Genomic DNA, 27555 nt, shown 5'->3' on the forward strand with positions numbered 1-27555 from the left:
CCCTATCTCTCGCCATATATAAAAATTAATTCCAGATGGATAAAAGACTTAAATGTAAGACATGAAACCATAAAAATTCTAAAAGAAAATATAGGAAAAACTCTTCTAGACATAGCCTACACAAAGAATTTATGGCTAAGACCCCAAAGGCAAATACAGCAACAATAAAAATAAATAAATGATACTTTGTTAAATTAAAAAGCTGCACAGCAAAAGAAATAATGAAGAGAGTAAACAGACAACCTACAGAATGGGAGAAAATATTCATGAACTACATATTTGATAAAAGGCTAATATCCAGAATCTATAAAGAACTTAAATAAATCAGCAAAAAAAAAAAACCCATTAAAAAGTTAGCAAAAGACATGAAACAAGTTTTTCAAAAGAAGATAGACAAAATGACCAAGAAACATGAAGAAATGCTCAATATCACTAATCATCAGGGAAATACAAATGTAAACCACAATCACCTTACCACTGTCAGAATGGCCATTACTAAAAAGTCAAAAAACAATAGATGCTGGCATGGATGCAGAGAGAAAGTAATGCTTACACACTACAAATTAGGACAACCTCTATGCAAAATAGTCTGGAGATTCCTCAAATAAATAAATGTAGACGTACCATTCAACCCAGCAATCCCACTAATGGGTATCTACCCAAAGGAAAACAAGTCATTTTATCAAAAACACACCTGCGCTCGAATGTTTATTGCAGCACAATTCACAACTGCAAAGATGTCCAATCAACCTAAGTATCTATCAATTCATGAGTAGATTCAGAAAATGTGGTATATATATATACCATGGAGTACTACTCAACCATAAAAAGGAATGAAATATTGTCTTTTGCAGCAACTTGGATGGAATTGGAGACTGTTATCCTAAATGAAGTATCTCAGGAATGGAAAAACAAATACCACATGTACTCTCTAATAACTGGGAGCTAATTGATGGGTACACACAGACACGAAGAGATGTAAAAGTCATAGAAAATGAAGACGGGAGGGGAAAAGAGGAAAGGTAAAAACCTACCTACTGGGGCCGGGTGAGGTGGCTCATGCCTGTAATCCTAGCACTCTGAGAGGCCAACGCGGAGGATCACTTGAGCTCAGGAGTTCAAGAACAGCCTGAGCAAAAGAGAGACCCCGTCTCTACTAAAAATAGAAAAATGAGCTGGGCATCATGGCACGTGCCTGGAGTCCCAGCTACTCTGGAGGCTGAGGCAGGAGGATCACTTAAGCCCAGGAATTTGAGATTGCAGTGAACTATGAGGACACCACTGCACTTTAGCCAGGGTGACGGAGCAAGATTCTGTCTCAAAATAAATAAAGAGGCCGGGCGCGGTGGCTCACGCCTGTAATCCTAACACTCTGGGAGGCCGAGGCAGGCCAATCGTTTGAGCTCAGGAGTTCGAGACCAGCCTGAGCAAGAGCGAGACCCCCGTCTCTACTAAAAATAGAAAGAAATTAGCTGGACAACTAAAAATGTATAGAAAAAATTAGCTGGGCATGGTGGCTCATGCCTGTAGTCCCAGCTACTCGGGAGGCTGAGGCAAGAGGATTGCTTGAGCCCAGGAGTTTGAGGTTGCTGTGAGCTAGCTGACACCATGGCACTCTAGCCTGGGCAACAGAGTAAGACTCTGTCTCAAAAAATAAATAAAGAATGAAATAAAGAACCTACCTAATGGGTACAATGAACACTATTCAAGTGAAGGGCACATTAAAAGCCCTGATTTAAGCATTATAAAAGGTATCCATGTACCAAACACATTTGTACCCCCTTGATATTTTGAAATTAAAAAAAAAGAAAAAGAAAATTTAAAAATATTATTATGCTCTCTCATATTCACAATTAATGTACTGAAACTGATTTCAAATTAAAGGTGGCAAAAATAAGAGACAACACACACATATAACACACATTTTCTTTACTAACCAATGAAACATAAAATAAGAAAATATATCTCATAAATGAATAGCTTATTCCATCAGGAAATACCTCACTCTACAATCTCTTTGAACTGATTTTCCATCAATTTCATCATATTTTGTTTCTTCACTTCTGGTTGGGTGAAAAGTCCCATAATAAACAATAAGAAAAATAATTCCAAGGAGAAGAGTAAGAACTATAGTGATACTGATAGGTATAAAATATTCTGGACTAAAAATAGACAGGGGGAAAATCCAGAACACAATCAATATCCCCAACGTGGCAAGTACCCTTACAATATAATAATAAGACATTGGATATTTGGTATTCTGTCCCTTAATATTGAAAAATGTAAAGATAAGAATGAATCCAACAACAATCCGGTATAAGAATTCCATACTCACAGAAGTACAAAACTGAGTTTGCTTTTTAAATGCCCATATTATACCTAAAAACCAAAGTAATAACAACAGAAATAAAGCAATCTTAATATTTAAGAATAGTAGAAGTACAACACTCAGCATCCAAGATATTAATGTAAACAGCTTGTAAAAGAGATATGTGAATTTGGGACCGGATCCACTAAGGAGATTTTTATCAGGCAAAGATTTTCTTAAAGCTATTTGATAATCAACAGTTGAGCAAGAAATAGCACAGCAAGAGACCACAATTGCAGAATCTATAAAACAAAAAATAAAAAAGATATTATTATAGGAGTAATAATAGCAATATTAAATTATTATATGCCATACATGCTTTATCCATATACATACACACACACAAACACATGTCAGGTATTTTATTCATCTAATTTAATCATTTGAGGTAGATATTAATATTCCCATATGCTAAATATGGGGGAACTGAGGCTTGGAAAGATATATAACTTAACCTAAGACACATAGCTAGCAAGTTACAGAACTGATATTTGAACCTAAAACTGTCTGGTTCCAAAGTTGGTCTACTTATCCACTGCATTAGACTGCTTTATAATGATTCTGAATAAATTTACTGGACAAATTTTATTGAGCAGTTGATATACTGGAAACTGCATACTTTGGGAGTTAAGAGACGACTATGGTTATAATCCTAGCTTGTCTATACTTTTTGGCTGTGACCTTGGGCATACACCTAATTCACTAAGAGACAGCTTCAAGGAGGGAGGAAAGAGTGAAGGTGAGGAGAGAAAGAAAGAAAGAGAGAAAGAGAGAGAGAGAGAAAGAGAGAGGGGTTAACAGAAAATTTAACTTAAGTATGAGGTATTAACAAGCTCAATTTCCCATATCCTGAAGACAATGCATCAAATGAATTCATTGTCTTTTAGAACATTTGTATGTTCTAAAACTTACAAATTTCTATAGGTTTGACATCTTTAGCTCATTTTTTCCCCAACAAATAACAGAAGAGCAAGTTCATTACTACATTGGAAAGGCAAGTCATTACTGGGCCCACTGCCAAAGCTGGGGACTTTTATAAAAGTGATATCAAAGACTAGAGAATTAGGCCAGGCGCAGTGGCTCATGCCTATAATCCTAGCACTCTGGGAGGCCGAGGCGGGTGGATCCCTTGAGCTCAGGAGTTCGAGACCAGCCTGAGCAAAAGCAAGACCCCATCTCTACTAAAAATAGAAAGAAATTAGCTGGACAACCAAAAATATATAGAAAAATTAGCCAGGCATGGTGGTGCATGCCTGTAGTCCCAGCTACTCAGAAGGCTGAGGCAGAAGGATTGCTTGAGCCCAGGAGTTTGAGGTTGCTGTGAGCTAGGCTGACCCCACGGCACTCTAGCCTGGGCAACAGAGTGAGACTCTGTCATCAAAAAAAAAAAAACAAAAAAACAAAGACTAGAGAATTAAAGATAGTTTAGAACAGAATACAGAGTACTAGTCATTTCCTTTAAACTTCATTGGAGATCTATATCATATGACATAAAGGCAGACTTATGATCATTTATCTACTCATGAAGATGATGAGGACAGGACCTTATAAATGCCTTTATGCACTCTCTTGGTTTTAGCACATACCACTCTGGACCTCACTAGTCAGACTTTTCTTCTTTAATTCAAAAATATTTGAATTAAAACATGACTTTACCCTAAATTTCCCTATGATGTCTTTTTTATAAATTGGTTTTCATTCCTACCAATTAACATATACATTGCTTTTAAAAGTCAAAGAGTTTTACAAAGCTTATAAAAAAAACAACCGTACCTTGCTCTACCCCTCATACCCCTCAGCTGCAACCCCCAGAAGAAATCACTATCAACTCTTCTTTTTTCCTGACATATATCATCGTATCTCTAAATAAAACATATATTGTGCTTAATTTACCTGTTTTAGGCACTATTTATTGATTTCCTATTTGGAAAGAAGAAACTTAAGATGTACACACATGTATGCACAGTCTCCTTCCATTTTCCTCTCCCTCCATCTGCCCAAAAGAGTAACATCACAATTTTTGGTGAAATCGATATTTGGGTTTTAACTTACTATAAACACGTAAGTACACCTTTTGTTATTGCTTACTTTTTTTTAACCACCTTTCTTTCTTCCTTCCTTCTTTCCTCCCTCCCCTTCCCTTCACTTTCTCCTTTTCCACCTCTCCTCCTTCCCTCCTTCCCTCCTTCTTTCCTTTCTGAGACAGAGTCTTGCTCTGTCACTCCGGCTAAAGTACAGCAACATCATCATAGCTCACTGCAACCTCACTCCTGGGCTCAAGCGATCCTCCTACCTCAGCCTCCCAAGTAGCTGGGACTATAGGCACAGGCCATCATGCCCAGCTAATGATTTTTATTTTTTGTAGAGACAGGGTCTCACTCTTGCTCAGGCTGGTCTTGAACTGACTGAGCTAAAGCGATCCTCCCGCCTTGGCCTCACAGAGTACTAGGATTACAGATATGAGCACCTGTGCCCAGCCAATATTTCCTTTCTTTTAAAACTTTTCATTTTTCCTGGAATTAATAATTGTCATATTTCCTTACTTGCTTAGTTTTTCATGACCCTATTGTTATTTCTTAGCAAAATATTCAAACTCAATAATTAATAAAACTCTTCTATATACATCTAATAGGATTTTTTCTATTTTTTAGAATATCATCCTCCTGCTCTAAGCTGATTACTCTCAAGACTTGCTTCCTCTCTTCCCAGAACTTCCCTTCGCCTCACTTCTATGTTGATTTCCTGTTTCCTGTTTCTCCTATCTTCTTTCTTGCTTTATTCTAATGTTTTCAATTAAGCATTCTCCAGGCCTTCCTGAGAAAAGTCGCACAAAAGCTAAATTTTTTGAGACCATGTATGTCTCAAAATGTCTTTATTCTACCCTCATTCTTGATACACAGTTTTGCTAGAAATAGAATTCAAAGTTTAAAAATGTTTTCCATTGAAACTTTGAAGTCATTGCTCTATTATGTTCTAATTTCAGCTGTTATGGTTAAGAATTTCAATGCTATCCAGTTTTACTACATTTAGTAACTGATTTTTCTCTCAAATCTTCTAGAATCTTATCTTTCTTTGCTTTTCTGAAATGATATAATAATGTGCTTAATGTGAACCATTTTTATTCACTCTTTTAATCTAATAACCCACATCTCTTAGTAATATGCCCTATTTTTATTCTTTGGTGATTTCCTTAGAATTCACAACATATTTAACATATGTTGTTAAAGCTATCCAATATTACTATGTCAAAGGTGGATTTATCATGAAGATATGAAGCTTAAATTTTGGGTACCCTTACTAGCCCAGTCTTTTTCCAAGCCTGGGAAAGCCCTAGCAATGTGTTCACCTTGTTATATATTTTTATAAAATTTGCAAAAATAAGACACTGTGATTGCAGTTGATTAAGTTCCCTATCTCTTTCTACTCTTACTTACCCTCTGTCACATTTTCTCTCAGTGTATTGAAATAGCAGTGGACATTTTGAGGATCTGGCTAAGGGAAATCGAGTTGAGAATACATTTACTAATAGTTTAAGTGTAGGGGACACGTTTACAAGATTTTCTTGAATAATGAAGATTAGTAAGTGGCAGAGCTAAAATGCTCAGGCAGTTTGCCTGATACTAACATTTCACTGGATTGTCTCTCATATGACTATGCCATCAACAGGCCTTCGATCCCTAACATAAGGGCATGACGGTCTATTCTCATCCAGTTGACATTATCAGTTTGACATTGTTGCCCATTTCCCATTTACCTACTTCTAATATATTATTTTATGATCATATTGCTGCTCTAATCTGTACAGTACACTCTGTTAAAACCAAATTCCTTGCCTTTGTCAAGCTATGCCTTTGCTGATGCATTTCCCTTCATCTGAAATGACCTTGCCCAATCACATTACATAGATTCTTGTTAATTTCTAGTTCTGATTTGACACTAAATACTGTTATCAGTGAAGAAAACATACCACTCCCAATATTCACTAAATAATACATTGACACTAATGATGTCAATTCATACAGTATTTAAAATTAGTCATTTCATCTAAAAAAATTTTTTTAAATACCCAGAAATCCTATAGCACATTATTAAAGAAATTGGTAGAGGTATTCCAAAATTTGACATCCAAAACACACCCATGATATTACCAATAAGTTATGAAGTTGAAAAAAAAACTTTTCTGAACTAAAAGTAATAAAAAGCAAATTTCAATCAACTATGCTAAAGATTGAATTATTTTTCTATTCTATGAAAATTATATTATAAAATCATTATCAAATCTATAGCCAGAGTATAAACTCATAAAATTTAGAGAAAATAGTATTAAAGTAATAAAAATATATTACTTTGCTTCTTTTTGTGAAATCTATGGTAGGTATCAGCTTTCTTACATCTGTAATTTGCTGTAATTTATTTGCTTATTTTAAATAAATATTTACCTTCATACCTTTATGGACTGAATTGTGTATCCCAAAATTCATACTTTGAAGTCCTAACCCCCAATGTGACTGTATGTATTTGGAGATAGGGCCTATAATGAGGTAATCAAGGTTAAATGATATCATAATGGTGGGACCCTAATCTAATAGAACCAATGTCCTTACAAGAAGAAGAACAAATACTAGAGATCTTTCTCTCTCCCTTTCCCTCCCAGACTTCCCCTCCTTCCCCATTGTGTGCACAGAGGAAAGGCCATGTGAGTATGCAGTAAGAAAGCAGCTATCTGCAATCCAAGGAGAGAGGCCTCATCAGAAATCGACCCTCCTGGCACCTTCATCTTGGACTTCCAGTCTCCAGAACTTTGAGAGATTTCTTTTGTTTAAGCCAACTACTCTGTGGTATTGTGGTGACAGCTCAAGCAAACTAACACAGTATCTAATTTTATTTCCATAATATTATATTATTTTTCTTAAACAGGGTATCACTAAATGTTTTTGTTTTATACCTCAAAAAACCCAGATCCACCTTTGCTTTACCTTTTGCTTGGACTATACAAGGAATTTTAAAGACTTTAACTCCATTTATCCTCCATCTGACTTACATGTTATTGTTGTCCTATATTTTCATTTTATCTTTTTTTAACCATGTAGTATTATTTTTGTTTTATACAGTCAATATTCATTTAGAATTACCCATATATTTGCTATTCTCTTTGCTCTTTATATCTTCTTGTACCTCAGAACGCTTCTGCTGTGTCTGAAGTACATTCTTTGGAATTCTCTTCACTGGTGATATACTATGGTGGGAATTTCTTTCTACTTAGTATGTTTTTGAGATAATGGGTTTCTTGAATCTGTAAGTGTCTCTTATCAGCTCTGAAATTTTTTCATTGATTAACTTTTCAAATATTGCCTCTACTCCATTCTTTCTTTTCACTCCTCTGGGGACTCTGCTCAGTTGTATATTAGACCTTCTCATTCTATCTTCCATGTCTCTTAATATTGCTTTCATATTTTCTCTTTGTCTCTCTAAACTATAATCTGGATAATTTCTTCTGATCTAGCATTAACTCACTCATTGCCTGTTTAGTTGTCTCTAATCTGCTGAGTTTTTAATTTCAATTCTTGAATTTTTTAATTCCCGTAAGTTCTACTTACTTCTTTTCAAAGTTTAACTCAATTTTTAATAGTGTCCTGCTCCATATTTTCAAGTTCATCATTTACTTCTTTAAACATGATAGGATGCTTGTTTTATACTTTTCATCTGGTAACTTCTAAAATCGCAGTGAGTTTTTTTCTTTCTGCTGGTTCTTACTCATGATATCTTATTTCTTTTGGTGCTATAACTGCTGTCAAATGTTCATTTTCCTTGGAAAACTATCTGTGAAAATTATTTGAGGCCTAAGAGAAGGTAGATGCTTCCAGGGAGGATTTTTATTCTTGTTTCTGTCAGACACCTAGGGGCACTATCAGTCTATGACCATGTTAAACTATATTCACAGCTTGGCTTCTGATTTTTGAATTAGCCATATAAATAAATATGAATAATATGAATTAAATAAATTCAATAAATATGAATTTTTGTTGCAAATGTTACAACTTCTCAGGGACATTTTTCCCTATTCTACTCAGCATCAAGGCAATATTACTTGCAGTCTCTTGGAAGTGGAGAGTCAAGTAACTTCACTCTTATTCTGAGAAGGGGGCCTTTTAGAGTCCAGTTTTACAGATTAAGATTTACTAGCAGAGAGATGTCCTTCCTTCTGAGGACCCTGAGTTTTGTCTTCTGTCTTTCACATCCAGGGAAGTCATCAAAACTGAATCTCTTGTTTACAAGGTTCAGCAAATAACCCTCAGTGTATGGATGCCTCAGAGTCCTATTTAACCATGCCGTATTCCCACTTTTATGCATATTTTGGCCTATTGTATCGGACATTTTATCTGATATTTGAGGAAGACTTTTAAAAATATTTTATCCAATATTGTTAGATTATTTTCAGTGGGAGGGTTGACTTAAATAATTTATCCTCTCACTGGAAGGGTTGATTTAAATAACCTGTTTTCTAACTGCTTTCTAACTTCTAAACATTTATTGATATTTCTAATCTGCTATTCTATTCTGCAATCTCTTTATCCTTATATGTTTATAATGTTTTTACTCTTATTCTTTTTAGTGAAATTTCAGAAGGAACAGAAATAAAAGAATATGTTCAGTCTGTTGAAGTACTTCTACATATAACCTGATTTTTTACATAGTTACTATAGAAAATGTGGAAATCCAGAAAAATATAAAGAAGATGAAAAAATCATTCATAATCTCACTATCCAGAAGCAGCCACACTTAACATTTTGGCATGTTTTCTTCCAGACATTTTTCTATATAATAATTTCTTTGTATCCTTAAAAGTGTGCTGATAGGAAATTTTATAAACTGCTTTTTGCCTAAATTTTATTTCATAATTACTTCCCTATGTCATTAAAAGTTCTTTGTAAACACTCTTTGTAGTGGTCACATAATGTTCCATACTAACAGACCATAATAATTTATTTACAGTTTCCTCAATTGTTAGACAATTGTATTATTCCTCATTTTCTGCCATTTTTAACTAACTTATCTCAATTTGTTACTTCAAGGAGAAACTATAAGGATGAATACGGAACCATAATATAAACATAGCTGTCACTGGATCCCATACCTGATCCAGAAGCTATGTATCACTTGGAATCATCAGCAGATCTATCATTATACAGGCTGTACGCTCTAAATTTTGAACTTCTAACTTCAGCAACTATATGATACAGAACTTTAAGTCCAAGCCATGAATTCTTTACATCACAAGGGAAAAGAGGTCTCATACTCTTTAGAGTTCATTGTGGAGCCTAACAATCAAAGTAAAGGTAGAAATATTAGAAAGGGCTATGTTCTAGAGGTTCAAGGGAAAATGGGAATAGGGAGACTGTTTAGGGGGATAAATGAATCTCACAGATTTGTGCCCTTGAGATGAATCCAAGTCTACATGGAGCCCTAGTCATTAATGAAAATTGGGACTGTTACTTAGCAGATAAATACTTTTTAAATATCTCAAATTAAATACCTATGAAAAGATTCTTTAAAACAAAGATGGAAATAAACTTTCCTTTAAAAATGAACATTTTACCCTAATGAGGAAATATACTATAAAACAGCAAACTTGTGGCCAATTTGCAAACCTTTCATTAGTTTTGTAGAATTTACACTTTTACCCAGCAATTCCAATTCTGGGAATTTACCCTGTGGATACATTTCACACATGCAAAACAATTTACATAAGATTCTTCATTGCAGCATTTGTTTTCAATGGTAAAATATTAGAAACAACATAAATTAACATAAATAGGGAGCTTGTTAAATAAATTGTGGTACATTCATAATTTGCAATACTATGTAGATAATAAAAATCAATGAGGGAACCCTTTCTGTAATGATATGGATAGATCTTCAAGATATACTGTTATGTGCAAAAAGACAGTTTTTATTTTATATTACTATTTGTATTAAAGAAAAAAAGAATATATGCTTCTTAAAATTCTCTAAAAGGATCATAAAATGACTGACAATATTAGTTTCCTTTCTGAGCAGATTAAAGAAGGAATGAGAAGAGGAAGACAAATATCTTTATATACTTTTTAATAATTGAATGATGTTACTGTACTTCATTTTCAAAAGAATAAATAATTTTTAAAAGAAAAAGGATTTTAAAAATTCTAAAACCTGCAGAAGAGATATATGGTTGACATAAGATCTCAGTGGCATTCTTCTAACACAAGGTATTAAGAAAAACTTACACTGACTGAAATGCGCTTGACCATGCTCCAGAAATATGTAGAGCTGAAGAATAAGTTGTGGGCAGCCTTCCAGGTAGGTCTCAAATAGCCTGAGCATGCTCAAATCAGTCATTCTATCTATAACTTCTTTATGTTGATCAATTTCTTCTTCCATGAAGTTGTTAGTTTTGCTGCTATATTTGAAAGCTATACCATAACCCTTTTTCAAAGCAAACCAATACCTGTAAAGTAAACATGAATATTTATCTTCAGTCTTATTTATAACATGTACATTAATATACACAATTTTGAAAAAAAGCAACATGTGTTTAAGTACAGAATTTTTCCACAAACTTCCTTTACTACAGATTTTCTGTGAACATCTCATAGTGGCTTTATTAAGATTCAGACCCCATAAAGTTTTATTGTATATTTGGAATGCCAGTTGTATGCTAGGCCTGTTAAGCATACAAGAATGACTTCATGACATCTTTACAATAATTATGTGAAATGAGTAAGTATTATTCCCATTTCACAGATGGAAAAACTAAGGCTGAGAAAGGTAGACTCATTTGCTGAAAGTTATAAAGAGTAAGGGGCAGACCTAGGATTGAAACCCAGATCTTAGAATTCCTAGTCTTATCCACTACCTTCAGAAAGAAACTGCAATTGTTAGTGCATACAATTTATCTAAACTGCAACACAGATACATTCTCTATGAGGATGTCAAGGTTGAAGATGAGATTGAATTTTCTTTTAATTTAATCTAGCAAACAATTACTCAATACCTACAAAGTGCTAGGCTCTTTGACCATTACCATCCCAGAAAATATATAAAACTTTGAAGTCTCTTAAAACATCCTTGCTCAGGCTCTTCTTTTCAAAGAATTTTAAAATGAAAATGAGCTATCATCATATAGATAAAATAACAAAAAATTGAGACATTTATTTAGAAGAAATTTGAGGCTAGCTGTAAGGTAATCAGGATTCCACCCAAGAGCCTATTAAACTCTTTATCTACACCTCAGTTTCCTCATATATAAAATAAAGGCAGTGATATATGTCCTGTTTCAATCTGCTCCTTCTGCCAATGTTTCCCATTTCAGTAAATGGTGCTAACATTCACCATGTTGCTCAGACCAAAAACGTGGGAATAATTCCCAACTTCTCTCTTTTTCTCAAGCCCTATAAAAATTCCTCAGAGAGTAAGTTCTCTTGGCTCTATGTTCTAACTTCAAATATATCCAGAATCTAAACATTTCTTACCACTTTCACTGCTACCATCCTAGTTTAAACAGCCAACTCCCTAGCCTGGATTATTTCAACAGCCTCATAATTGGTCTCTCTTATTCTACTCTTGCTCCCTATCTAATGTATTCTACACACAGCATTCGGATTGAATGTTTTAAATATAATTCAAAATGTTACTATTTCCACCAAACCCAAAGTCCTTACCACATGTTACAAGGCCCTCCATGATCTACCTCCCACATACACTACCATCACTACTTTTCCATCTCATTTCTCCCACACTGGAAGTGGGGCCTCCTTACTGTTTTTCCCAACTTAAAGACATTTTTGTCTTTGCTACTCTGCCTGAAACTCACCTAACTCCAGATATTTTAAAAGTTTGCTTCTTAACTTTATTTGTATCTGTACTAAAATCTTACTTCCTCACAGAAGACTTCCAGACCACACCATCTAAAGTGGTACTCTCCATCATATTTTGTCCCTTTACCCTATGTTATTTTTCTTCATAGTATTTACTGCCACCTGGCACATTATTTATTTTGGTTTATTATCTTTACCTTCTCAGAAGAATGTAATATACATGAAAGGAGGGACTTTGTTTTTTCATTGCTATATCCTAAACAACTAGAACAGTACCTGGTACATGATAGGTATTCAAAAAATATTTACTGAATGAATAAATGAAAGCTCATGACATTTTTTCCATAAAGATAAACAGATAGTAGATATAAAAGGACTCTGGAAAGTTGAAAGTACAACACAAATATAAGATATTCTCATTGTAAATAAGATATATTAATATATACATATATGGATATGCAAAGGTTCTCCATCTGGCAATATAAACATATTTTTACCAGCACAGTTTTGGAGTAACATGAGCAATTGCATTCAATGTGGGATAGATGCCAGGGTAGGGAAGAATGTCAACAAAAATGATGCAGGCATGGTCTCTACCCTCCATGACCTTACAATCTAATGGGAGGGTCAAGCCTATAAACTACTAGCTGCAATACAAGGCAGGAAAAAAAACCCACTCATTAGAAAAGCGAATACTGTGCTGTGAAAGTACAGAAGAAAAAAAATGATTAATACTGCCTAGGATTTATAGGAGAGATTTATAAGGAAAGTTGTGTTTGAGTCTTTTCTGAGTATCTGGCACAGTAGGGAGTATGTGGCTCCTGTTTTTGAAGTGGTTTATAAACCAAAAGGGTAGAAATGAAAAAACTTGAAAAATTCACAAATATTAATAGGTACATACCCAGGACATAATTAGTTCAGGCAGCATAGACTAGGAGAGGTAGCAGAGTACATGGTTAAGAATACAGACTCAGCCGGGCATGGTGGCTCATGCCTGTAATCCTAGCACTTCAGGAAGCTGAGGCAGGGGGATCACTTGAGGTCAGGAGTTCAAGACCAACCTGAGCAAGAGTGAGAGCCCATCTCTACAAAAAATAGAAAAAAATAGCCGGGCACGGTAGCCTGTGGCTATACTCCCAGCTACTCAGGAGGCTGAGGCAGGAGGATGACTTGAGCCCAGGAGTGTGAGGGTTGCAGTGAGCTGTGATGATGCCACTGCACCCTATCCTGGACAACAGAGCAAGACCCTGTCTCCCAAAAAAGAAAAAAAAAGAATACAGACTCTAATAATGCCAGTATGACTAGGTTCAAATCCTGGCTCCCCCACTTCATAATTTAATCTCTCTGTGCTTCAGTTTCCTCATCCGGAAAATAGGGCTAATGATCATACCTACTTCACTGGGTTGATGTGAGAATTAAATGACTTAATATATATAAAATGCTTAGACCAGTACCTGGCACGTGTTAAGTGCTATATAAGTTTCTGTTAAAAACAAAACTGATATGGCTGTTTACAAATGTGTACATTCACATTTCCAGTAACATCAGGGAGGAATATTTTCCAATTCTGTAGCAATTAATGGCAAATCTATACAAAGTTCTGCTTATCTGAAGGAAATTTCATGGAAAAAGGGAGTATGGATATAATTTTTCAATCAATAGGGCAATGTTTCAGTTTTATGGGACAAATGATGAATAGGCCAAGAAAAAGAAAGAAGAGCTTTCTTCTTAGTATATTTTATCCCCACATATTCTTTTATTTGAAATGAAAAGGCACCAGCATCCAGTAATGATGAATAACCTTATATCCACCTAACCCTCCTACTGATGACAATGATAAATTCTGGACAAAATATAAAAGAAAAAACGGCACAGAAGAGCAAGAAAAGTAGAATCACTGAACAGGAAATAGGTACAACAGATTGAATATTTGTGTTCTCCCAAATATTCATATGTTGAACCTAATCTCCAATGTGATAGTATTTGGAAGAAGAGGTGCCTTTAGGAGATGATTAAATGAAAGGGATTAGTACACTTATAAAAGAGGCCCTACAGAACTGCCTTGACCTTCCACCATGTGAGGATACAGCTAGAAAACACCATTTATAAACCAGAAATTAGGCCCTCACCAGACACCAAATCTGCCAGCACCTTGATCTTGGAGTTCCCAGCCACCAGAACTGGAAAATAAATTTCTGTTGCTTAATAGCTATCTCATTTATGGTATTTTGTTTACTTATTTATTTATTTTTTTTGAGGCAAGGTTTCACTCTATCACTCAGGCTAGAGTGCAGTGGCATGATCATAGCTCACTGTAACCTCAAACTCCTGAGCTCAAGCTAGCCTCCCACCTCAGTTTCCCAAGTACCTAGAACTACAGTCACGTGCCACCATGTCCAGCTATTTTTTTTACTTTTTGTACGGGGTGGGGGGTCTCACTATGTTGCGCAGTCTGGTCTTGAACTCCTGGCCTCAAATGATCCTCCTGCCTCAAGCTCCCAAAGCACTGGGATTGCAGGTGTGAGCCACTGCACCTGACCTGTATGGTATTTTGCTATGGCAGCCTCACTAGACTAAGACAATGGGTCAAGAGAAATAATCCAAACTGAAGCACAGAGCAAAAACGACTTGGGGAAAAATATGAACAGAACCCTCAATAACACAGGTATAACTGAAGTCCCAAAAGAAAACAAAGAGAGAATGGTGCAGGAAAAAAATACCAGCCAAAAACGTTTCCCACACTCGATGAAAACTATCAATATACCTATCCAAAAAGCTCAATGAGGGAGGAAGATGGTCAAATAGAAACCTCCAGCGATCGTCCCTCTGCACAAACACCTAATTCAACCACACTCCACGAAAGCAAGCACCTTCAGAAAAACCAAATATTAGGTGAGCAATCGTACTATCTGATTTTAACATTATATCAAGGAAAGAGGCATTGAAGAGGGCAGAAAAGACAGTCTTGCATTGCCTACACCACCCCTCCCTCCCCCCGAAGTGTGGAGAATCTGTGCCCCCTGGGGGGAGGGAGACTGAAGCGATTTTTGGGCTTTGAATTGAAACTCAGGGCCACCCTGACACAAGGGAACACGGCACATGGCAGAATTCTGCCAGTGTCTGCGAAGGGAGCATTTTGATCAGCCTGGCCAAAGGGAAATCCTCGTCTCAAAGCCTGAAGTCGAGCCCCACCACCAGCAGAAAAAGAGCTGCTTGTGGCCAGGATTAAATTTGTAAGACAGTTAGGCCATGAGGGCTGCAGTGCTTGGGCAATTCCTGTGGCTGTGCTGGCTCAGAGCCAGTGATTTAGGGCGCACATGACCCAGTGAAACACCAGTAGCTATAGCCAAGCCGGTGCCTATGTCACAGCCTCCTCCAGTGACAGGCAGCATGGCTCAGGGAGACTCTTCTTCCACTTGAGGAAAGGAAAGGGAAGAGCTCAGAGAACTTTGTTCTGCAACTTGAGTACCAGCTCAGCCACAGTAAAATAAAGTACCAAGCACACTCCTGAGACCCCTGAATCCAGGCCTTAGTTCCTGAACCCACACTGGGCCAGAAGGAAACATGCTGCCTTGAAGGGAAGGAACCAGTCCTGGCAAGATTCACTACCTGATGACTAAAGAGCCCTTGGCCTTTGAATAATCATCGGAGGTAGCCCGCCAACAATTAACCACTGGCTTTGGGTAAAACTGGGCTGGTTTCAGATGTGACCAGGTACTAGTGGTCATGAGGCAGTGCCCATGTCTCTCGTCCTTCAACTCCACCAGCCCAGCACAGAGAGTGAGGGAAGTAAGTGAAAGACTTTGCCTAATAATCCAGGGAATTTTCTTGTATCTTACCCAAGCTCACCAAAGTGGTACCATAAGAAGTCTGTAAGAGTCACAGCATTACTGGGCTTGGGACACACCCAGTGCTGATATGGCTGCAGTAACCAGAGACTTAGACCACAACACTCAATTCCATATGAGTATCTGGAAAGCCTTATCAAGAAGGATGGGTTCACCCTCTGTTAACTCCATCCCCCCTCCGCTTTTTACCTTTTTGTTGTTTCTATTCATATCTTTTCATACTATCTAACTCTCAAAGAGATGTTGTTGTTATTTTTGACAGGTTTGTCTTTTAGTTTTCCCACTGAAGATATAAGTGGTGTATACACAGCAATTACAGCAATAAAGTATTCTGCATTTGTGTCTTTGCTGTCACCAGTGAGCTGTATACCTTCAGAAGATTTCTTATTGTTCATTAATGTCCTTTTCTTTCTGATAGAAGAATTCCTTTTCGCATTTCTTGTAGGACAGGTCTGGTGTTGATGAAATCCCTTAGCTTTGTTTGTCTGGTAAGTCTTTATTTCTCCTTCATGTTTGAAGGATAGTTTTTCGGGATATAATATTCTAGGGTTCTGGTTTTTTTCCTTCAGCATTTTGAATGTGTTGTTTGACTCTCTCTGGGCCTGCAAGATATGGACTAAGAAGTCTGCTGCCAGATGTATCAGAGCTCCTTTATATGTTACTTTTTTCTTGCTTCATTGAGGACCTTTTCTTTATCCAGGACCCTTGAGCGCTTGATATTAAATGCCTTGGGGTAGCCTTGTTTGGGTTAAATCTGCTTGGTGTTCTATGACATTCTTGTACCTGAATATTGATGTCTTTCTCTAGGTTTAGAAAATTCTCTTTTAGTATTTCTTTGAATAAATTTACTTAGTCTCTCTATCTCCTCTTAGATTTGTTCTCTTGTGGCTATTTTCTAGATCTTGTGGGTGTGTTTCATTCTTATTTATTTTTCTTTTTTTTTCTTCTGACTGTGTATTTTCAAATAGCTTGTCTTCAGCTCACTAATTTTCTCTTAGATTTCTCTTTGTAAGCAGAGCTGTTATATGTTTAAAACAGTTGGTTATACAATATTTTTTGCAAGCCTCATGGTAAACTCAAATCAAAAACCTGTAACAGATACCAAAAAATTAAAACATACTATCGGAGAAAATCTTAAGAAAAGAAGACAGGAAAGAAGAAATGAAAAAAGTGAGGACAATAAAACAACCCGAAATCAAATAACAACATGGTAGTAGTAAGTCCTTATATATCAATAATAACATTGAATTTGAATGGACCAAATTCTCCAATCAAAAGACATAGAGTGGCTGAATGGATTAAGAAAAACAAGAGCTAACTATATGTTGTCTGCAAAAGACACACTTCATCTATAAAAACACACATAGACTGAAAATAAAGGGATAGAAAAAGATACTCCATGAAATGGAAACCAACAAAGAACAGGAGTAGCTATACTTCTATGAGATAAAATAGATTTCAAGATAAAAACTGTAAAAAGAGACAAATAAGGTCATTATATAATGATAAGGGGGTCAATGCAGCAAGAGGATATAACAATTGTAAATATATATGCACTCAACACTGGAGCACCAGGATACCTAAAGCAAATATGAGAGCTAAAGAGAAAGATAGACCACAATACAATAATCACTGGAGACCCCAACACTTAACTTTCAGCATTGAAAAGGTCATCCAAACAGAAAATCAACAATTAAACATTGGACTTAATCTGCACTATAGACCAAACAAACCTAATAGATATTTATAGAATGTTTCATCCCACAGCTGCAGAATTCATGTTCTTCTCATCAGTTCATGGATTGTTATCAAGAATAGACCATATGTTAGGCCACAAAACAAGTCTCAAAAATTTAAAGAAACTGAAACCATACCAAATATTTTCTGTGACTACAATGGAATAAAACCAGAAATCACTAACAAGAGGACCACTGGAAAATATACAAACACATGGAAATTAAACAATACTCACTGGTCCTGAGTAACCAGTGGGTCAATGAAAAGGTTAAGAAATAAATTTAAAAACATCTCAAAACAAATGAAAATGAAAACACAACATATCAAAACCTATGGGATACAGAAAAAGCAGTAATGAGAGGAAAGTTTATAGCAATAAGTGCTTACATCAAAAAAGTAGAAAAGGCTGGGCATAGTGGCTCACACCTGTAATCCTAGCACTCTAGAAGGCTGAGGCAGAGGATTACTTGAGCCCAGGAATTTGAGGTTGCTGTGAGTTAGCCTGACACCACGGCACTCTAGTCCAGGCAACTGACAAAGACTCTGTCTCAAAAAAAAAAAAAAAAAAAAAGTAGAAAAGCTTCAAATAAACAACCTAACACTGCATCTCAAAGAACTAGAAGAGCAAGAGCAAACCAAACCCAAAATTAATAGGAGAAAAGAAACAATAAAGATCAGAGCAGAAATAAATGAAATTGAAACCAAAGAAATAATACAAAAGATCAACAAAACAAAAAGTTGGGTTTTTGAAAAGATAAACAAAATATACACACCTTTATCCAGACTATGAAAAAAAGAGAGAAGATGCAAATAAATAAAATCAGAGATGAAAAAGGAGACATTACAACTAATACTGCAGAAATCCAAAGGATCACAGAGACTACTATGAGCAACTATATGCCAATAAATTGGAAAACCTAGAAGTGGATAAATTCCTAGACACATACAACCTACCAAGATTGAACCAGGAAGAAATCCAGAAAACCTAAATAAACCAGTAACAAGTAACAAGAAAGAGGCAGTAATAAAAAGTCTTCCATCAAATAAAAGTCCATCACCCAGTAGCTTCACTGCTGAATTCTACCAAGCATTCAAAGAAGAACTAATACCCATATTACTTAAACTATTCGAAAAAATCAACAAGGAAGGGATACTCCCAAACTCATTCTATGAGGCCTGTATCACCCTAATACCAAAACCAGACAAAGACACAACAAAAAAAAGAAAACTATAGGTCAGTATCTCTGATGAGCATACATGTAAAAATCCTCAAAAAACTACTAGCAAACCAAATTCAACAGCACATTAAAAAGATTATTCATCATGATCAAGTGAGATTCATCCCAGGGATGCAAAGATGATTCAAAATACACAAATCAATCAATGGGATAAATCATATATCAACAGAATGAAGGACAAAAACAATATGAAAATTTCAATTGATACTGAAAAAGCATTTGATAAAATTCAACATCCCTTCATGATAAAAACTCTCAAAAAACTGGGTATAGAAAGAACCCACCTCAACACAATAAAAGCCAAATTATGACAGATCCACAGCTAGTATCACACTAAATGGGGAAAAACTGAAAGCCTTTCCTCTAAGATCTGGAACAAGACAAGGATGCCCACTTTCACCACTTTTATTCAACGTAGTATCAGAAATTCTAGCTAGGGCAATCAGAAAGAGAAAGAAATAAAGGACATCCAAATTGCAAAGGAAGAAGTTAAATTATCCTTGTTTGAAGACAATATGATCTATATATGATCATACAGAGAAACCTAAAGACTCCACCCAAAAGCTATTAGAACTGATAAACAAATTGAGTAAAGTTACAGGATACAAAATGAACATAAAGGTAGGGCGTGGTGGTTCACGCCTGTTATCCTAGCACTCTGGGAGGCTGAGGCGGGCGGATCGTTTGAGCTAAGGAGTACGAGACCAGCCTGAGCAAGAGCGAGACCTTGTCCCTACTTAGAAAATAGAAATGAATTAGCTGGACAACTAAAAAATACATATATAAAAAACTAGCCGGGCATGGTGGCACATGCCTGTAGTCCCAGCTACTCGGGAGGCTGAGGCAAGAGGATTGCTTGAGCCCAGGAGTTTGAGGTTGCTGTGAGCTAGGCTGACACCATGGCACTCTAGCATGGTCAACAGAGTGAGACTCTATCTCAAAAAAAAAACAAAATCAACATACAAAAATCAGTAGCATTTCTATGTACCAGCAGTAAACAATCTGAAAAAGAAACGAAGGAAGTAATCCCATTTATAATAGCTACAAATAAAATGAAATAAATACCTAGGAATAAAATTAACCAAAGAAGTGAAAGATCTCTGTAATAAAAACTATAAAACATTGATAAAAGAAGTTGAAGAGGACATGACCCAAAAAAAAGGGGGGGGGAGATATTCCATGCTCAAGAATTGGAAGAATCAATATTGTTAAAATGCCCATACTGCCCAAAGCAATCTACAGATTCAATGCAATCCCCATCAAAATACCAATGACATTCTTCACAGAAATTGAAAAAATAATCCTAAAATTTATGTGGAACAACAAAAGACCCAGAATAGCCAAAGCTATCCTGAGCCAAAGAACAAAACTGGAAGAATCACATTGACTGACTTAAAATTATACAACAGAGCTGTAGTAACCAGAACAGCATGGTACTAGCATAAAAACAGATACATAGACCAATGGAACAGAATAGAGAGACAAGAAATAAATCCACACATCAATACTGAACCTATCCTCAACAAAGGTGCCAAAAATGTACACTGGGGAAAGGACACTCTCTCAATAAATGGTTCTGGGAAAAGTGGACATTCATATGCAGAAGAATGAAACTGGACCCTTATCTCTTGCTATATACAAAAATCAAATCAAAATGGATTAAATACTTAAATCTAAGACCTGAAACTATGAAACTACTAAAATAAAACATTGGGGAAATGCTTCAGGTCTGGGCAAGGACTTCTTGAGTAATACACCCAAAGCATAGGCAATCAAAGCAAAATTGGACAAATGGGATCACATCAAGCTAAAAATCTTCTATACAGCAAAGGAAACAATCAAGAAAGGGAAAAGACAGCCCACAGAATGGGATAAAATATTTGCAAACTAGCCATCTGACAAGGGATTAAAAACTACAACAGAATATATAAGGAACTTCAATAATTCAAACGGAAAAAAATCAAATAATATGATTAAAAAATGGACAAAGGATCTAAATAAACATTTCTCAAAAGAAGACAGAGAAATGGCCAACAGGTATATGAAAAAATGCTCATCATTAGTCATCAGAGAGATGCAAATCAAAACTACAATGAGATAACATCTCACCCCAGTTAAAATGGCTCTTATCAAAAAAAGTAGGCAATAAGCAATGCTGGTGACAGTGTGGAGAAGGGGGAACCCTCATACACTGTTGGTGGGAATGTAAATTAGTGCAACCACTATCGGAAAACAATGGAGGTTCCTCAAAAAACTAAAAATAGACCTACAATCTCACTGCTGGACATACATCCAAAGGATGGAAATTCAGTATGTCGAAAAGATATCTGCATTGTCATGTTCATTGCAGCACTATTCACAATAGCTTATATATGGAATCAACCTAAGTGTCCTTCAATAGATAAATGGATGAAGAAATTGTGGTACATATACATGATGGAATATTACATAGCCACAAACGAAATGAAATCCTGCCATTTGAAGAAACATGGATGGAACTGGAGAATATTATGTAAAGTGAAATAAGCCAAGTGTAGAAAAACAAATCTCGCATATTCTCACACATATGTGGGAGCTAAATATTAAAACAATTGATCTCATGGAGATAGTGAATAGAATGACAGTAACCAGAGGCCTAGAAGGGTAGTGGGGAGGGCGGATAAAATGGGGATGGGTAATGTGTGCAAAAATATAGTTACATAGATAGAATGAACAATATTTGATAGTACAACAAAGTGTATATAATCAACGAGTAAGGGTATACTTTAAAATAACAAAAAGAATGGAATTGGACTGTTCCTAACACAAAGAAATGTTAAATGCCGGAAGTGATGAATACTCCAGTTACCCTGATTTGATTAATTCGCATTGTATGCCTGTATCAAAACATCACATGTACCCTATAAAGACATAGAACTATTAATACCATGTGCCCATAATTAAAAATTTAAAATTTTTTAAAAAGCTTAATAAACCCGATCAGAAAAAATACAAACAAAACCATACATAGGCACATCATAATCAAGTTGCTGAAAATCAAACATAAAGAGAAAATATGAAAAACAGAGAAAAAAGATACATTCCACACAGAGAAACAATGAGAATGTTAGCTGACTTCTCACCAGAAACAACAAAAGCCAGAAGACAACCATATCAATAATAATACTAAATGTAAATGGATTAAATACTCCCATTTAAAGATATTGTCAAACTATATAAAAAAGCAAGATACAACTTTATGTGACTTGCAAGAGGCTCCCTCTATTTTTTATTTCAGTATATTACAGGGGTACAAATGTTTACGTTATATATATTGCCTTTGCCCGACCCGAGGCAGAGCTTCAAGCGTGTCCATCCCCCAGATGGAGTGCACCATACCCATTAGGTGTGTATATACCCATCCCCTCCTCCACCCTCCCATCTGCCCAACACCCAATGAATGTCATTACTATAGGTGCACTTAAGTGTTGATCTGTTAATACCAATTTGAGGGTGAGTACATGCAGTGCTTGTTTTTCCATTCTTGGGATACTTCGCTTAGTAGAATGGGGTCCAGCTCTATCCAGGATAATACAAGAGGTATATCACCACTGCTTTTGTTGCTGAGTAGAACTCCATGGTATACATATACCACATTTTATTAATCCACTCATGTATTGATGGGCACTTGGCTTGTTTCCACAACTTTGCAAATGTGAATTGTGCTGCTATAAACATTCGAGTGCAGATGTCTTTTTTATACAATGTCTTTTGTTCTTTTGGATAGATGCCTAGTAATGGGATTGATGGATCAAATGGTAGTTCTACTTGTATCTCCTTGAGGTATCTTCATATTGCTTTCCGCAGAGGTTGTACAAGTTTGCAGTCCCACCAGCAGTGTACGAGAGTTCCTATCTCTCTGCATCCACACCAACATTTATTGTTTGGGGACTTTTTGATAAAGGCTATTCTCACTGAGGACAAGTAATATCTCATTGTGGTTTTGATTTGCATTTCCCTGATGATTAGAGATGTTGAGCATTTTTTCATATGTTTGTTGGCCGTTAGTCTATCTTCTTTTGAAAGGTTTCTGTTCATGTCCTTTGCCCACTGTTTGATAGCGTTGTTTGATTTTTTCTTGCTGATTTTCCTGAGTTCTATATAGATTCTAGTTATCAGCCCTTTATCAGATGTGTAACATGCAAATATTTTCTCCCATTCTGTATGTTGTCTGTTTGCTCTCGTGATAGTTTCCTTGGCTGTGCAGAAGCTTTTTAATTTGATCAGGTCCCATTTATTTATTTTTGTTGTTGTTGTGATTGCCTTTGGGGTCTTCTTCATAAATTCTTTGCCTAGGTCAATGTCTATAAGAGTTTTTCCAACATTTTCTTCTAGAATTCTTATAGTATCATGCCTTAAGTCTGTTGTCCACCGTGAGTCAATTTTTGTGAGAGGTGAAGGTGCGGATCCTGTTTTAGTCTTCTACATGTGGCTATCTAGTTATCCCAGCATCATTTATTGAATAAGGATTCCTTTCCCCAATGTGTGTTTTTCTCTGCTTTGTCAAAGTTTAGATGGCTATATGAAGATGGTTTTCTATCTGGGTTCTCAGTTCTGTTCCATTGATCTATGTCTCTTCCTGTGCCAGTACCATGCTGTTTTAGCTACTATAGCCTTGTAATATAGCTTCAAGTCTGGTAAATTGATGCCTCCCAATTTGTTCTTTTTGCTTAAGATTGCTTTTGCTACACAGGGGTCTTTTCTGGTTCCATACAAAGTGTAGAATTATTTTTTCTTGATCTGTGAAAAATGATGTTGATATTTTAATAGGGATTGCATTGAATCTATAGATCACTTTGGGTAGTATAGACATTTTAACAATGTTAATTCTCCAAACCCATGAGCATGGTATGGTTTTCCATGTGTTTAGGCCCTCTGCTATTTCCTTCCTCAATGTTTCATAGTTCTCCCTGTAGAGGTCTTTTACCTCCTTAGTTAAATATATTCCTAGGTATTTTACTTTCTTTGTTGCTATTGTGAAGGGTATTGAGTCTTTGATTTGGTTCTTAGTTTGACTGTTGTTGGCGTATAAGAATGCTACTGATTTTTGTACATTGATTTTGTAACCCGAGACTTTGCTGAATTTGTTTGTCAATTCCAGTAGTCTTGTGGCAGAATCTTCGGGGTTTTCAAGATATAAGATCATATCGTCAGCAAAGAGAGACAGTTTGACCTCTTCTGCCCCCATTTGGATGCCCTTGATTTGCTTCTCTTGTCTGATTGCTCTGGCTAGGACTTCCAGCACTACACTGAATAGAAGCGGTGTAGAGGGCAACCCTGTCTGGTTCCAGTTCTAAGTGGGAATGCTTTCAGTTCTTCCCCATTCAGTATGATATTGGCTGTGCGTTTGTCATATATGGCTTGTATCAATTTTAGATAAGTCCCTGTAAGGCTGGCCCGAAGACCCCCAGAGGCACAGCAATGACAGCCCCAGGCCCCTTCCCTGTTGGCTTGCAGCCGGGGCCAGACCGCATCCTGTTATGACTGGCAAAAACAGCTACGCTGGCTGAACACCCTGAGCTCGGTTTCCTGCTCTACACAGCTGCTGCAGGCAAAGTACTCAGGCTTCAAATGACCACATCCTACCTGAATGTTCCAAGACTCCCTTTTACCCCACATATAAAAACCCTGCCTTAGTCCTGGGTGGCGCGACTTCTCAGGCCCTGACCTTAGGCACTGTGAACCTTGCCCAGGAGCGCTTTAATAAAGCCATTTGTTTGGCCATAACTTGTGTCTGCTGGTCTCTCCGCCACTGAAAACCTTACAGTCCCATCTATGCATATTTTGTTAAATGCTCTCATCATAAAAGGGTGTTGAATTTTGTCAAATGTTTTCTCTGTGTCTGAGAAGATCATATGATCTTTGTTTTTGCTTCTATTTATGTAGTGAATTACATTTATACATTTGCATATGTTGAACCATCCCTGCATCTCTGGGATGAAGCCCACTTGGTTGTGACACATTATTTTTTGATAAGCATCTGAATTCGGTTTGCTAGGATTTTGTTGAGAATTTTTGCATCATATTCATAAGGGATATGGTCTGTAGTTTTCTTCTTTTGTTGCATCCTTTCCTGATTTTGGTATCAGGGTGATGTTGGTTTCATAAAATGTGTTGGGGAGGATTCCTTCCTTCTCGATGTTGTGGAATAATGTCTGTAAGATAGGCACTAGTTCTTCTCTGTAGGTCTGGTAAAATTTGGGTATGAAACCATCTGGTCAGGGACTTTTCTTTTTAGGAAGCTTTTTATTGCTGTTTCAATTTCAGTACTTGATATTGGTCTGTTCAGGAAATCTATTTCTTCCTGATTGAGCTTAGGGAAGCTGTGTGTTTCTAAGAATTTGTCCATTTCCTCCACATTTTCTAGTTTATGTGCATAGAGGTTTTTATAGTATTCATAGATGATATTTTGTATTTCCGTGGCATCAGTTGTAATTTCTCCTTTTTCATTCCTGATGGAGCTTATTAGAGTTTTCTCTTTTCTCTTTCTCATTAATCTAGACAGAGGCATGTCAATTTTATTTTTTCAAAGAACCAACTTTTTGTTTTATTAATCTTCCATATAGTTCTTTTGTTATCAATTTCATTTAGTTCTGTTCCGATCTTTGTTATTTCTTTTCTTCTGCTGGGTCTCGGGTCAGTTTGATCATCCTTTTCCAGTTCTTTGAGATGATTCATTAGATTGTTTATTCGTGAGCTGTCTTTTGGATGTGCGCATTTATGGATATAAATTTTCCTCTCAGGACTGCTTCAGCTGTATCCCACAGATTTTGATAACTTGTGTCTGCCTTATCATTTAGTTCAAAGAATCTTTTGATTTCCATCTTGATTTCCTCCTTAACGCAATAATAGTTCAGCAGAAGTTTGTTTAGTTTCCATGATTTGTGTAGAGATGAGAGTTTCTGTTGGAGTTTATTTCTTATTCCACTGTGGTCTGAGAAGATGCATGGTATATTTCTATTTTTTAAAAATTTTGAGACATTCTTTGTGGCCCAGGATATGGTCAATCTTAGAGAATGTCCCATGAGCTGATGAGAAAAACGTATATTCAGTGGTTTGGGGGTAGAATGTTCTGTAAATGTCAGTCAGGCCCATTTGTTCTAGAGTTCTATTTAAGTCCATTGTTTCTTTGTTTATTTTCTGTTTGGAGGATCTGTCCTGTTCTGTCAGAGGGTTGTTGAAGTCTCCAGGTATTATGGTATTCTGTTTATCATTTTGTTTAGCTCAAGTAGGATTTGCTTTGTGAATTTGGGTTCACCTGAGTTAGGTGCATAAATATTTAGAATTGTTATGTCTTCTTGTTGAATTGTACCCTTCACAATTATATAGTGATCCTTTTTGTCTTTCATTACTTTTGTTAATTTGAAGACTAAGTTATCTGAAATCAGAACTGCCACACTAGCTTTCTTTTGGCTTCCATTTGCTTGAAATACTGTTTTCCATCCCTTCACCTTGAGTCTGAATGCATCCTTGTGGGTTAGATGTGTTTCCTGAAGACAGCAGATACTTAGCTTGTGTACATTTATTCATTCAGCCAGCCTATGTCTCTTTAGTGGGCAGTTCAAGCCATTCACATTTATTGAGAGAATTGGTAAGTGGGGCAAATTTCTGTTCATCCTGTTGAGTTGAACTTTGTTGCTTTGTTTTCTCTCTTAAGCTATTGTGGTATCTGGCCTTAGACCTTTAGCTTTTGGATGATTTTACATTTGTGAGTGTTAATTGTGCTGATCCGTATGTAACACTGTTTTGAGTACTTCCTGGAGGGCAGGCCTTGTCTTCATGAATTCCCTCAGTCTTTGTTTGTCTGAGAAGATCTTTATTTTTCCTTTGTAAACAAAACCTAGTTTTGCATGGTACAAGATTCTATTCTGTTTGAGATGAGTGAGAATGGGGCCCCAGTTTCTTTTTGCTTGTAAGGTCTCAGTTGAGAAGTCTGCCGTTATTCTGATGAGTTTTCCTTTGTAGGTTACCTGCTTCTTTCGCCTTAGAGCTCCTAGGAGGGCCTCTTTGGTGGTTATTTTGGTCAGTCTGATGACTGTGTGTCGTGGTGTCTTCCTGTTTGCAATGAATCTCCCAGGAGTCCTTTGAGCTTCTTGTACCTGGATATCTAGATTTTTAGCAAGGCCTGGGAAATTTTCCTCTATTATATCCTCAAATAGCTTATCCAACCCTTGTGTATTTTCTTCTTCACCCACAGGGATACCTATGATTCTCACATTAGGCCTCTTCACATAATCCCACATTTCTTATAGGCTTTGTTCTTTTCTCTTACTTCTCTGCTCTATCTCTGTGACTGACTTATTTAATTGAAAGATGTTATCTTCAATCCCTGAGATTCTTTCTTTTGTTTGATTTACCCTGTTCTTGAGACTTTCCACTGTGTTTTGTAATTCCTTGAATAAATTCTTCATTTCCAGGAGTTCAGTTTGATTTTTCTTTAATATTTCTTTAGTAAATTTTTCTTCCAAGTC

General features: G+C 36.3%; 1 protein-coding gene across 1 annotated transcript in view; it reads right to left on the reverse strand.

Moving 5' to 3' along the window:
* Positions 1-1914: 1914 nt before the first annotated feature.
* Positions 1915-27555, reverse strand: part of XKR9 (XK, Kell blood group complex subunit-related family, member 9) — a 45425-nt gene continuing 19784 nt past the window's right edge. Inside the window, exons 3-4 of the mRNA XM_012663148.1 lie at positions 10633-10853; positions 1915-2610 (exon numbers count right to left, since the gene is read on the reverse strand). Of these exons, the coding sequence (XP_012518602.1) occupies positions 1982-2610; positions 10633-10853 (850 nt within the window). The 3' untranslated portion in view covers positions 1915-1981. The remainder of the gene's footprint in view (positions 2611-10632; positions 10854-27555) is intronic.

Source organism: Propithecus coquereli, unplaced genomic scaffold (genome assembly GCF_000956105.1).
Source record: "Propithecus coquereli isolate 6110/MARCELLA unplaced genomic scaffold, Pcoq_1.0 Scaffold8, whole genome shotgun sequence".
Lineage (NCBI taxonomy): Eukaryota > Metazoa > Chordata > Mammalia > Primates > Indriidae > Propithecus > Propithecus coquereli.